Raw genomic sequence first — 14,096 nt, 5'->3', positions numbered from 1 at the left:
GGGACGGGGGACGGGGGGCATGGGTAACCAGCCCTGGCCTTACTATAGTCATCTCCTCACCTCCTCGTCCTGACTTCACATCACACTCAGAATTAAATCCAGATGGATGAAAGGCCTGCAAATAAACAAATGCATCATATGTAAATAGGAAAACTATGTGTGTCTTAGCATAAAACAGAGGAGACTTTATTACTTCAAGATAAGGTGTGTCTTCCTAGCAAAGTTTAGTCAGCAAGAACCATAAGGAACTTTTGTTTCTATTAACATTGAAAGTTTAACGAAACGTAAAGGACAGAGACGCAGGATGAGAGAAAATCTTTTAAATATTTGAGACAATGGATTCATATCCACAACTTACACAACTTAAGAAAAATCAAGAAACCCCAAAACAGCAGCAAATAAATGAACAGGCAATCCTTCCGAGGAAGAAATACAAATAGACAACAAAAATAGGTAGGGGAGAAAAAGTTGCCACCCCAAAATATCTCTTTGGCATGCAGATTATTTGGAGCTGAAAACAATCACCCAAAAGACTCAGGAAGGGGACTTCCCTGTGGTCCAGTGGGTAAGATTCCACACTTGCAATGCAGGGGGCCCGGATTTGATCCCTGGTTGGGGAACTAGATACCGCATGCATGCTGCAACTAAGGAGTCTCCATGCCGCAACTTAAGACCCGGCACAGCCAAAGTAAATGAATAAAATAAATATTAAAAAAAAACACTCAGGAAGAACCTTTGACCTTCCACCTAAACTGCCTAAAAGAATGCAGATAGAGGACCTGTTCCAGGAAGGGAGCCATCACCATAAATACCTCTAATATGAACGAGGTGGTGGAAGGAAGTCTGTTCATACTCCTCTCTGGGTCCCATTGTCTCTGCAGGGCCCAGCAAACCTTTGTTTCCCAAACATCTGCCGTTCCATCTCATGTGAACTGCCTTCCTCCCCTTTGAAGCCCCAAACCACTATCCCAACATCCTCTTTTGTCTTGAGCTGAAGGTGGTATATAAAGGTTTTGGCCATTTTGGCGAGTTACTCAGTTCTCCTGGGTCTCTGCCATGTGTACATGTTATTAAACTTTTGTTTGATTTTCTGCTGTTACTCTGTCTCATTTTAATTTATTTAATTTATTTTAGTTCTTAACTCTTAGACCAGCCAGAAGAACCTAGAAGGGTAGAGGAACGTTTATTCCTCCCTGACGCATATAATCTGGGCAAAGCACATTAAGACAATAACAAGCCACTTGAACTCATCAGATTAGCCAAAGCTTAGAAGTCTGATACCAGCAAACACTAAGTGAGGTGGATGTTTTCAAAGAAGGTGGAGGCGCTTAGCTGGACACGGACCCCTGGAGAGCCACGTGGTACCACCTCAACCTATTACGTGCCTAGAACCTGGCATTTTCTCTGAGGTTGCACACAATACACAGGGCTGTTCATTATGGAAAGGATTGTGACAGCAACATATTGGAAACGACCTAAGCGTCTATCAAGATAGAATGGATGGGACTTCCCTGGTGGCGCAATGGTTAAGAATCCACCCGCCAATGCAGGGGACACGGGTTCAATCCCTGGTCCGGGAAGATCCCACATGCCACGGAGCAACTAAGCCCGTACACCACAACTACTGAGCCTGCACTCTAGAGCCCGTGAGCCACAACTACTGAGCCCACACGCCACAACTACTGAAGCCCGTGCGCCTAGAGCCCGTGCTCCACAACAAGAGAAGCCACCATGACGAGAAGGCCGTGCGGAGCAACGAAGACCAATGCAGCCAAAAAAAAAAAAAGATAGAATGGATACATGGTATATTCCTCCTGCATGGTTTATCCCTCTGGTAGAAAACCATTCCCACTTAAAATGAATGAACCAAGGTTTCATGTATCAACATGGATAAATCCTACAATATTTCCTTGGGTGAAATGAGTGTAAACAAGCTATAGGACAATACATCAGTACGATTCCATCTGGTAGAAAAAGCACACAGTGATAACATTCAAGAGTGATACACACAAAACTGATCGTTGTGGTTCCCTCTGAGTAGGTGGGATTATAGGTGTTAGTCAAGGGAGATTAGTTTTGTTTGTTTTTGGCCGCGCCATACGACATGCAGGATCTTAGTTCCCCGGCCAGGGATCGAACCCATGCCCCCTGCATTGGGAGCGTGGAGTCTTAACCACTGGACTGCCAGGGAAGTCCTGAGGGAGATTAGTTTTAACTATGTGGACTAAAAAAAATGCACAACCTAAAAGTTGAGAATTATGTTTTATTCGGTGGACATACTGAGGTGATAACTCTGAGGGACTGTTCCAGAGAGGTCAGGGAGGAGCCAGATATATAGGAGTTTTTGCAAAAAAGAACAGGTAGTCTGAACATCGAAAGATTACTGTTCATTAAAGAGAAAACAGACATCTCAAATTTATGAATTTAGCACTTTCCGTTGGGAAAGATGCAAGAGTCTGGGCTCATCGACATCATTCCTTGGTATGCACCATAGCTATCTAGGGACACTATCCTGTAGTGAGTCCCCTCAGGGTGCACAGTCAGGCAACTGCAGTGGCTGCTGGCTTGATGGCCCTGACATCCTTTGTTTACTGATATGACAGGCAACACTCTTCATCCACAACTACAGTAATCCGTGTTTTTCATGGGAATGTATTATGTTTGTAATTTTAATTAAATTTCAAAAATGTAAATGCAAACACTCTTGGGAGACGTGACACACACAGAGTAAAAGCAAAACAAAGAAAAGGGCAAGGTTCCGAGAGATGCTCCAACATTATTTCCCAGACACTCCTCTGCAGGTGAAGGGAAGCAGTTTTCATTACTTCTTTGTTTCCATGGTGACGGTTCCTGGGGGCAAAGATCATTTGAAAGTTTGTAGGAAGTCCATTATTTTCCAGACTGCTTCAGAAAAACTCCAGCATGGGGTGTGCCCGCAAGACCAGGGGGCCCCTCCAGCTCAGCAGAAGCAGACAGGAAAGGCAGTTGTCAGGGTCAGTGGTTGTTCGTGACCTGGAGCTGGGTCTAATCCCACTAAGCTGATAGGATTGTAAAGGCCAATCACACCCCAAGGCCAAGTTGATGCACTTGGGGAATAGAAATTCCGTGGCTAAGGGCCAAGCACTTGACTTTTCCCACACCCTAGGTTTCAAGTCTTCATCTATCAGCGACACATCCTTTTCAGAACCTCGGATAACATTCCTGAGTTGGTCCTGGAATTCCAAGAGTGCTGTATCAGAACTTGCTCTATAAGTACTTTCTCGTTTTATTTTTTACTTAACCTTCAAGAGAATTTTTCTCCTTTTATCTAACCCTAAAAGAAAGAAAACAAGATTTGGAGTCCCTCCCTTTTCCCTCCCTCCAGCCTGCCCTGCAAGCAGGGGTGACAGACAACAGCTTCTCTCCAGGTCGGTGGGGGACATTGACATCTAGCGGGCAGATCTCGAGATTAGAGACTTCTGGGCAGACAGGCAGAAGGAGGGTTGGAGTCTTCGAACACTGGTCTTTTGTAGATCCAGTCGGCTGCTGGGGATGAAATGGCCTCTTTGCAGGCTGGGAGGTGTGTGAGTCCGTTTTAAGTGTCAGCTTTATCAGCTCTCTGCTTCCTAGCAGGTCACCATTGATATAAAGAGAGAATTTAACTAGGAAGAGAATGCGAGAGCATTTAGGGGCATGCTGCAGAATGTTTTAATCTCATCATCCTATTTAATCATCCAACTCTCTCCGCCAAAGCATCCAGGGTCCAGGGATGAGGGGGGCCCAGGTGGGTTCAGGACTCAGCTGGCAGGAGGCCGAGGCGGGATTTGAAGGCAGGTCTTTCCGAGCCCCAGCTGGGGCGCTCACCACCCCTCCTTGCTGCCAGACCCCCCGGGAGTGGCTGCAAGCTGGCTGCCTTCACGCTGCCCGCCTGCTGCTGGAAGTGTGGCCCCGAAGGTGAGGTTCCCGCCGACTGGGACGTTACCCAGAATGATTACAGAGTGGTCCACATCAGTGTAGACTCCTGTGCCAGGCTAGAGCCCGGCAGGTCCCGCCTTGTCCAGGCCGAGTCCTGGGTGTGATGTCGGGAAAGAACCTGGGACTTCCCGAGTTCTTCTCCTGCCCTTGGCCTGGCTGCCGGAGAGTGTGAAAATCGCCTAGGTGAGCACTTCCTGTGCTTTGTTTTGGAGCCCCCGGGTGCTTGGCTTTCTGAGCAGAATGAGGGAGGGACCCAGAGACCCAACCCCTGGCTTGGTCCCCCTGTGGCGGCTGCAGAAGGGCCCGTCCTGCTGGTAAACCCCTCTCCTTGCTTTGGGAGGCAACACACCAGCCCCGTCTCCCCAAGGGGCACGGCGGACACTGGCAGTGCCCTGGCTCTATCAGGGTGGGCTCTGCCGTGCCCTGACCGTGCCACTGCCTGTGGAGCTTTCTGGAGAGATCCATCACACCTGATGTGTTTTGGTACAAGAACTACTGTCTCACCAGCTCAGTGCCCTGAAACCTGATGGCCCATCTCTGGAGATGATTCACTGAAGAACAGCCGTTTGGCTCTGTTGCCTCCTTCCCAGGTGTCCACGGCATGTCCTGGGCGGCCTATCAGGGTTGTGGACAGAAGCGCTGGCTTCCCAGCTTGGCACATGCTTGGGCAGCCCCTTCCCCCTTGTAGGAATTCTCGACAGGGACCAGGATGTTGGGGTTTTGGGTTGTGTAAGTGGATTTGGAGAAATTTCGATGAGGCAGCACTGACTTGGATAAAGCGCTTACGCTGAAACCACTGTTGGCTTTAACGTGGGAAAAGGCTAAAACTTAGGTTCAAACTGGTCCCCTTTGGTGGGTGGTAAGTTATCTCTGTTTGCCCTCAAGGCATGAAATCTGGAAGAACATGAGAGCATGGGGATGAGGTCAAACATCTGCAGGAATTAAAACCAATCACACACACACACACACACACACACACACACACACACACGTGTATCTGGGGACAATGTGGGGAACAGCTCAAATCCCATCAGTGACACCTGGGCCGACCTCAGGGCGCGGCAGAGGTTTCAGGATGACTCTTGCTGTTGGAGGGGCCTGGTGGGCGTATAAACAGGTCACTCAGAGGCAGGCCTGGCTCTGGACCCCTACCCTCTGGTCCAGTTGTCGGGTAAATCTGTGCCGTCAGGTGGATGAGTTGGGGTCTAAAGGGATGGAGGGGCTGAAAAAGCCCTCATCCGGCCTGAAGAGTCCCATAGCCATCCAGCCAGGGGCAACCTCTGTCATCATCCACCTTTGTGTCTTGGGATCACCACGCCTCCCTTCTGCTTTACAGATAAGCAGTGTTACCTGTGATTTGCCATCCCAGTGCTGCTGAGTGACAACCACAGTTTGTAGTGTGTGTTTGGGACAAAACAGCCTGGCCGGAGCGAGTCAGCTGCTCTTCCTGGGGAAAGCCATTTGGGATTTTGACATTCAGATCACAGTTGTGGCCGTGAAGGGGACTGAGCGGGGAGAGGCTGAATGTGCTGCAGTGGGAATCTTTCCTCCGAGGTTTGCCCGAGGCCGAGGCTGGGCCTCCCCAGGGCAGGCCTGTCTGTCCTGTGTGTCCCTCATGGGCTGTGTGTGGCGCTCCTGTCCAGGACCCCAGCCACGGCCTAGAATGGGAGGGGGGACCCACCAAGCTCACCCCACTCCTCCCACCGTTTTAGTTCCTCCTTTTTCCATTTTCATACGCGTCCACCCTTTTTCTTATTTTCCTAATAATTTTGATGATGAAGTCGTTTAAACATACAGAAGATCACACAGTATACTAAAACACACATCACTAGCTCCATCAGCTCTCATCATTTTGTCATTTTGCTATAAGAAATGGAAAGTTGCCAGAGGTTGAGCCCCTCTACCTGTGCTCACCTGCATCCACTTCTCTTCCTGAGGTTTAGGATGGTAACCCTGTACTTCATCTTGGAGTTGTCTTTATTTATGTGTATATCTACAAACCCTCAACAGTACAATTTTGCCTGGTTTTAAACCTCATATACTGAATGTAATCCTTTTCAACCTTTTTTGTTTTTGCTTTTATGAAAACTTGTTTGAGCTTTTATGTCTATATATGTGTTGATGCATATAATCTGGTTCATTAATTTTAACTGCCGCATAGTATTCTATCCCTCCATTTATCCATTCTCCAATTGATGGACATTTAGGTGCTTATAATTTGGTTTTCTTACAAATGGCGGTACAGCCAATATTCTTCTCAAGGTCTCCCTGCACGCACGTGCATGAGTTTCTCTCGTATGTAGTACGTATGCAGGAGGTCTGTGTATCTCCAGCTCTACAAGATACTGCACATCACTCTCCAAAGTGCTCTCCAAACGCTCCTCCAGCAACACGTGAGGGTTTCTGTTTTCCCACGTCCTCGAGCATTTGGCATTGTCAGACTTTTTAATTTGTGCCACTGGACTGTGTGTAAAAGATCTCCTGGACTTCTCTCCCAAGGCCCCAGTGCTTCCAGAAGCTCCACCTACAGCCTGCACCCCAGTTACACACGAAGGGGATGGACTTGGCTGGTCTCCTGTCTCCTGACCTCTAAGTATTGGGAGTGCACAGAGCTCTTTCCTGGGGCCCCTTCTCTAACTTCCCTGCCCCCTTAGGTAATCTCTCCTTGTCACAGGACTTTGAAACACTAACACCTATTACAGTGACTTCCAAATGTACAAGTTGTTCCACCCTTAATATCAAAAGCCACTTAATACATTTAATTGATGGCCAGTAAGCAACTCAGTTAAAACTTAACCTACGCAGTGTCCAGCTTGATTTCTTCCTCAAATCTAATCCTTCCTCATTTTTTCCCATCTCAGTCAAGGGCACTGTCATCTTTCTAATTGCTCAAGCCAACAACTTAGGAGTTGTCCTTGATTCTTCTCTTTCCCCACCGCCACGTTCAGCCCATCAACTTCTATTAATTTCCGTGTCCAGTTGTTCCTGGATTTCCCCCCTTCTTTCTAATTCCACTGCTACCACTTTGACCAAAGCCACCATCACCTCTTGGCTGGACCATTGCAGTTGCCTCCTAACTAGTTTTGCTGCTTCTCCTTACAAACCATCTCTAAGCCACAGCCAAGGGGATCTTTTTAGAACATAAAACAGGTAAAATGCCACTCCCCTACTAAAGCCCTCCAATGGTTCTCAGTTGAAAACTCAAATCCAAGGGTACCGTGATCTAGAAGGCGGACAAGGTCTGGTCACAGGCAGACTGCACCCTTCCACATGCCTCCCTAACCTCTGGGACTCTGTGTGGATGGCTCTTCCCTTGACCTTTTCATGGCTCCCTTGTCATTCAGGGCTCCATCACTTCCTGGAAGACCTGTCCTGACCACCCCGCCATAGCTAGGGTGGCCCTTTAGCTGTTTCCTACAGCATCACTTGATTCTCTTTTCATTCTGGGACGTCTCAGTGCTCAGTGCTCTGGTCTGTGTCCCACCAGAATATCATCTCCGTGAGGACTGTCAACCCTACTCTACACTTGCAGTGTATGGCAAGAAGTGGGTAGCCATAAAGTTATGAATGAATGAATGAATGAATAGATGGACGTCAACATTTTGGAACAGTCTCTAGGCTGAAAATGAAATTTCTCCCTGAGTCTGGGTGGTATGAAAGCTGCTTGAGGCAAGACGACACCTGTCTTTAGCCAAAACAGTGATTCTCAAGTGTTTTATAAATCCTAGGACCCCTTCACACTGTTAAAAATTATGAAGGGCCCTACAAACAGCTTGTGTTCATGTGTATTATATCTACAGATACCTGCTGTACCGTAAGTCCCCTACATACGAACCTTCAAGTTGCGAACTTTCAAAGATGCAAACGTGCGTTCGCATGTCCAATCACATAAGTTAGTTCATGTGTCTGGTGTACATTGTCACGTGCGTGCATCCTCTACAAGTGGTTGTGCTTTTGTGTACTTTACAGTACTGTATAGAGTACAGTAGTACAGTATCTTTATTTCAAGCCCAGGATGTCCGGAAGCAAGCGTAAAAGCAGCCGTATATAGCCAATTGTGTTAGTTGGGTACCTAGGCTAACTTTGTTGGACTTAGCGAACAAATTGGACTTACGAACACGCTCTCGGAACGGGAAGTCGTTCGTATGTAGCGGACTTGCTGTATTACGAAATAAATGAAGAAAAATTTTTAAATATTTATTTTAAAACAGTAATCGATTACATGTTGACATAAGTAACATTTATATGAAACAATTAACTACATTTAAAAAAAATGGACGAGCAGTGACACTTTGAGAGCCTCTGTTCCACACGCGCAGAGCCTGGTTAACACCAGTGAAGATGCTTTTGAATGAGCAGATGGGGGTGCTCAAGAATTCACACCAAACTTCAGGGTCAGATGTAGCCTCTTCCAGGCATGTGGGCGGGGAGTGCGAGCCCACACAAGTCTTTTCCAAGAAGAGGACACACTTGCCCATCTCTTCCCCCTGTGGCTCCCTGACTGCCCACTCACCTGCTCCCAGCCTCACACAACCCTCTCTCTTCCCTTTCCCCTAACAATCTTCTCATCAAAAAAAAAAAAAAAAGAAAGAAAAAAAGAAAAAAAAGAAAGAAAGCAAGCAAAGAATAAGACGAGAAATAAATTTAAAGTCATTGGTAATTGGTTTGCCAAGTGTATATATCTTTGAAATAGGCTTCTTTCTGTAACCAGTATAAGGATGGTATACGTTTTAACCCAGGGCATCCTTTAGGAGTTTTCACTTTGGCAATATGAATTTTGAGGCCTGGTTTTGCCAAGATTTATTTATTCCTCTTTGTAGTCATGTTGAGAAGCCAAACTGGGTGTCAATATTTTTTTCTTAGGGCAATACCGAAACCTAAGTTCTTCCTCTTTCTAAGAAGCTGCTCCCTCCCTCTCTATTTTTTGCCCCCCCACCCCGGGCTGGGTAAAGGAAATTCACAAAGCCAGGATTTTAAAAAAAGGTGGTCATCTCTGTGCTCCAATTGCAGCGGCTGAAGCTGCCCAGCTCTGCACACGCCTCTTCCACTTCCTGACGTCACACTATTTTTGTCTTTGAATAGCTCATTGACACAATCGCCTCGGAGATTGGAGAACTGAAACAGGAGATGGTGCAGACAGATGTCAGCCTGGAAAATGGCCTGGGACCCACAGAAGCCCACAGGTGACCAAGGCGATTAGGCATCGGGCGCGTGATGGGGGCGACGTGAGCCTGTTTAGCCACGAGGACTGCCGTTCCGGTCACCCCTCAGGTTTGGGAGCTGGGGGTGTGGTAGCCGCTCCAGAAGAAGCTCTCTGTAGGAGGTGGGAGTGGCCTAGGAACCAGTTGTCCGGGTTCCCGTTAATCCCTGTGAAGGCACTTGAATTTTACACCTTCTCCATTCCGCCTGGCATCAGAACCTGGAAAGCTAAAGTTCTGTCTGTCACATCCACCTACTCACAATGATGGAAACCGTAACGCAGTGGGATCCTCCGTGTGCAAAATAGAATTCAGTGTAGCCCGTGTCAGTCTCCAGAAGGTTTAAAGGGAGCACAAAAGAGGATGGACTCGTTTTGCATTCTCAGGTCAGAAAAAACCCCAGCCCCTTCCGTGGCCCTTAGCCTGACATGCGATCCAGCCCAGCGTATTGGAAATCGGATGTGGTTGTGAGTGATTAAGGAAGGCACTGGTTAGATGTGTTACAATGTGTGCACATTGCACGTGGTCTAGGTAGGTAGCTAGGGACTGGCTTTTTCTGCAGAATGGGGGTGCAGAGGTCGGAGTCGGGGGGCAGGCTGGAGGAGATCCCCCAAACCTCTTCCAGCTCTTGGAGGCTCTAGCTCATTTTTAGCAAGGACAACAGAGCATAAGCAATACAAAAACGGCACGGACACTTGGTGCCCCGGAGGCCAGATTCATTATCAGCTTCCCCCTTTTCTCGGGAAATGGAGTCGAGGTTGCCTGGTGCAGGGCAAGGGTGAGATCTGCAGAGTTGGTTTTGCTTGCAAGTCATGAGACGGGCAGGAGGAGTCCTGCAGAGGCAGGCGAACCAGGTTCTGGTTATCCAGGCAAGTTTCAAACCAGCTGGACTTGTTCCTGCCGTGGAGGAGGGGAGAGCTGGCAGTCCCCGCGAGGCACCCTGCAGCTGGGAGATGGTACTTCCACACCCTGCGTCTCTGGAGAATTTCCCCCTTAGCTGTGGAAAATTCTCGTGCCTTCCATTTCCTCTCCTTCCTACAAAAACGACGGAGGTAGACCAGGTGGTCCTCTCCGTGACATTCTGTGATTCCCCTTGATCTCGGTGTGAACAGCTTTGGTGGTTTCATTTTTCTCCCCATAAACTAGACAAATGCACAATGATCTTTGATTAGAGATTTTCTGCTCCATGTTCAGAGTAGTTCCAAACTCCCTGGAACTTTTAGCCAGAGGATCTCTCTTAACCTTTAACATCTCCTTTAAGCTTTTCAAATTTAAGAATGACTGTAAGCATTCCACCATACCTTTTTTTTTTCCAGGTTAATGTCAGTTATTCTTGAATGCTATGTTGGTTAACACTGAATTTATGAATTTTAAAAGGCGTTTTACTTGGTTTTTTTAAAATGGGAATCAGAAAAGTCAAGATTGTCTTTATTTAACGATGTACATGGTGTTTACCACGTGCCAGCCACTGTTCTAAGTGCATCACAGCTGCCAACTCATTGAGTCTCCTAATTACCCTATAAAGGAAAGCTCCATCATGACCCTCGTTCTGCTGATGTGGGACCCCTGTGACATGGAAAAAAAGCCAGCCTGAAGAGGCTGTGGCTTCTGTGCTGGGGTCTCTCATTGATTGTTTGGAAGCATGGAACAGTGACTTTGTTTTAATCCCTCCGTTTTGCCCAGCAGAGAAGTCAGGAGAGCCAGATGACGGGGGCGGGGTATGATGAGGAGCGCTCTGAGTTGTTTCCAAAGTGAAGGCAGAGCAGAGCGGAGCTGCGGTCACAGGGAAACAGCAGCTCAGCCTGGCACAGAGCAGCCCAAAGGGCAGACGAGAGGGAAGGAGCAGGAGTGGGGGTAGCAGAGTCGTCTCAAGTGAGACCCCTGTAGAGAGAAGAAGCAATTGCCCACCATCCCCCCATACCTGGGCTGGGCACGTTCTGGTGGCCGCAGGGATGCATCACAGTCGTCTTCCTTTGTGGCATCGTCCTCGGTGAGGGTGCGTGTGAGCTGTGATCTAACCTCACCTGCCCCAGACACAGTCATCAGGAAGTGTCCGGGCTTCCTTAGCTTGTGGAATGCGAGGTTAAGGGCCAAGCTGGCGCCCTCGGTTAGGATGCTGTTCCCCACCTGTGGTGGCTTTTGGTTGTTCGTCTGTGGTCAATATTGAGATAAGCTGGAGATCTTTAAACCTTTCCTGGTGTCATGAACCCCTTCTCAGGATATTTTAAATGCATGATATAAAATATGTAGGCTGACAGGGGAAACAGTTGTATTGGGATACAAGGATCAGATTTTTAACGTGTGTGATTTCATAGCATAGGTACTTCTTTACTGACACGTTAAAAAGCCAAGTGAGGCTGTGGGTCTAGGAACTGCTGTCGTCTGGAAGCAGAGATGAGCACACATGGTACTTCTGCACCGACAGTGAAGACACCTAGGGCTGCTGCTGGTGACAGAGTCTCAGGGGCTGAGAGAACTACTGGGATTTGTTGCCTGCGTTCGAATTGGGAGGAAAGTAATTTCAGATCCAGGTTAGTGAAAGTAAAGATGTCCCTTTTTTCCATCCAGTGGTCAGCTCCCTCCTCCTGTCCCCTGCAGGGACACTTGTGGGCTTTGGGGACACCACGCTTCCTGGTTTCCTCTCACTTCACCTTCCACCACTTCTAGTGTCCTGGCTGGTTCCTCTTTGGTCTCCCTGCCCTCCTGACCCTGGAGTACCCAGAGGCCTCTGCACTGTCCCCTTGTCTCTCTGAGTAAGTGCCTTAGTGTCCACATCAGTAAAATGGGGATAATGGCGGAGCTTTACCTCCGAGTTGTTAGGGCCATTGAGTCAATAGCTGTAAAGGACTTATTATTAGCACAGTGTTGGCACGTGGTAAGTACAATATATTGTCTACAGAGAGATCTCTAGAGTAACTTCGTGTGCAATCTCATCCAGGCTTGTGGCTTTGATCCTATCTATATGTTGGTGATTCCCAACTTGTATCCATCCCTACGCTGGTCCTCTCTTGGAATCCAGATGTTTGCATCCAGCTGCCCACTCAGCCTGACCTTTGGCATCTCAAACTTACAAAGACCGAGACTGAGCCCTCGGTTTCCCTTCACAAAGCTGCTTCTTCCTTGGTCTTCCCCATCCCGGTAACCTGCCTCCAGGTGTTTGGGCCTTGCATCAACCCTGATGCCTCTTCTCTCATAACCGCCTTCCCCTCCCCCTCCGGATCCTTGCAGCTCTACCCGTAAGATAGACCCAGGGTCAGACCACCCCTCACCACCACTGCGGTAGACCCCTGCCTGGCACCTCTGCTTCATCATCACCGACCCACCTTCTCTGGGCTGTTATCTAAGCAGCAGAGAGGATGCTCTGACTTTATTTCCTCTGAATCCAAGTCACGGCACTCCCGTTCAAAGCCCTTTAGTAGTTTTCCATTTAAAACCAAAATCCTTCAGCCCTGTGGGATCTGACCCCTCCCCGCCCTCACCGGCTCTTCTTACAGTGTCTTCCCCTGCATCTGTCTGCTCCAGTACCCCGGCTCCTGGCCAAGCAGGCTCCTGCCCTCCGACCTTTGTACCTACTGTTCCCTCTGCCTGGAATGCCTTTCCTCCAGGAAGCAATCACCCATGGACCTTCCCTTCTTCTGTCCCCTTAGCTGGCTTGATCTTTTTTTTTTTTAATAAATTTATTTATTTTATTTATTTATCTTTGGCTGTGTTGGGTCTTTGTTGCTGCATGTGGGCTTTCTCTAGTTGTGGCGAGCGGGGGCTACTCTTCATTGCAGTGCGCGGGCTTTTCATTGCAGTGCGCGGGCTTTTCATTGCAGTGGCTTCTCTCGTTGCAGAGCACGGGCTCTAGGCGCGTGGGCTTCCGTAGTTGCGGCACGCGGGCTCAGTAGTTGTGACTCACGGGCTCTAGAGCACAGGCTCAGTAGTTGTGGCGCATGGGCTTAGTTGCTCCGCGGCATGTGGGATCTTCCCGGACCAGGGCTCGAACTCGTGTCCCTTGCAGTGGCAGGCGGATTCTCAACCACTGCGCCACCAGGGAAGCCCCTGGCTTTATCTTAATTTGTAGAACTTGTACAGACCTGACATAGATTCACTTGCCTAATCATGTGTCTTCTGACTCCCAGCACTAGAAAGTAAGCTCTGTGAGAGCAGGGATTTGGTCTCTGTTCAGTGCTGTGTTTTCAGTGCCCAGAATGGTGTCTGGCATATGGCATACACTCAGTAAATGTTTGGTGAATGGACAAATGACAGATGCCAGCCCCTTGGAGATTCTAAAAGTATTCAAGCATCAGAAGCCTCTTGCAGAAACAAGACGTCACGCTCGTAAAGCAATTAGGGGATCCCAGCTAGTGCGTAAAAAAATAAAAAGTTGTAGATGTGTGATAGGCCTTAAGCTTCCTCCCTAGCAAAGCAGAGGGAGGGCCCAGAACCCCTTCCCGCTATGTTCCAGCCATGCTTCCTCCATCAATTCTGAGTTACAGGCTGTTGTAATGTTTACCAATAAGGGAGCAGCTGATTAGCTCTGCCCCAGGCCCTCTGCTGGTGTTTTACTGAAGAGAATCCGGGAAGCCGGGAGGAGGATGACGGGTTTCTTGTCGATGCTCTCTCCAAATGCTGCAGCTTATTTCCTCTTTCTCCCCACCCCTTTCCCCCAAAGACTAGGGTATGGGAAGATAAAGGCTTTTTACTTTCCCCTCCTTCCCCCGTGATTTCCCAGTCCATTTTCAGTTGGGGGAAGGGTGTCTCTGGGCAGGCACGTCACCAGAGCTCCACCCGCATCCCCACCTGGACTCATCACCTCTGGACTGAGGCCCATCTCTAAAGATCCCTTTGTCCTCAGGTAGAAAGAGGGATCCAGCAAAACAGCTTCACAAAAAGAGGCTCCGGCTGGGTGTGCAGGCCCCCTGGGGATCCCGGCTGGACCAGGTCGCGATGGCTGTCGCT

At 48.6% G+C, this 14,096-nt stretch overlaps 1 protein-coding gene across 4 annotated transcripts in view; it reads left to right on the top strand.

The window, feature by feature from the left end:
• Nucleotides 1-14,096, top strand: part of RIN2 (Ras and Rab interactor 2) — a 104,745-nt gene that overhangs the window by 30,232 nt on the left and 60,417 nt on the right. For 2 of the 4 annotated variants that reach the window (XM_082431655.1, XM_082431652.1), the window contains exon 2: nt 9,037-9,137. The exons of 1 other annotated variant lie outside the window; for it this stretch is intronic. In XM_082431655.1, coding sequence (XP_082287781.1) covers nt 9,037-9,137 — 101 coding nt within the window. Of the gene's footprint in view, nt 1-9,036; nt 9,138-9,177; nt 9,539-14,096 lie in introns of those variants that run through there. One more of the 4 variants, XM_082431653.1, reaches the window with a different exon arrangement.

Source organism: Balaenoptera physalus, assembly GCF_965194825.1.
Source record: "Balaenoptera physalus genome assembly, chromosome: 16".
Lineage (NCBI taxonomy): Eukaryota > Metazoa > Chordata > Mammalia > Artiodactyla > Balaenopteridae > Balaenoptera > Balaenoptera physalus.
This window is presented reverse-complemented; position numbering and strand designations above follow the sequence as displayed.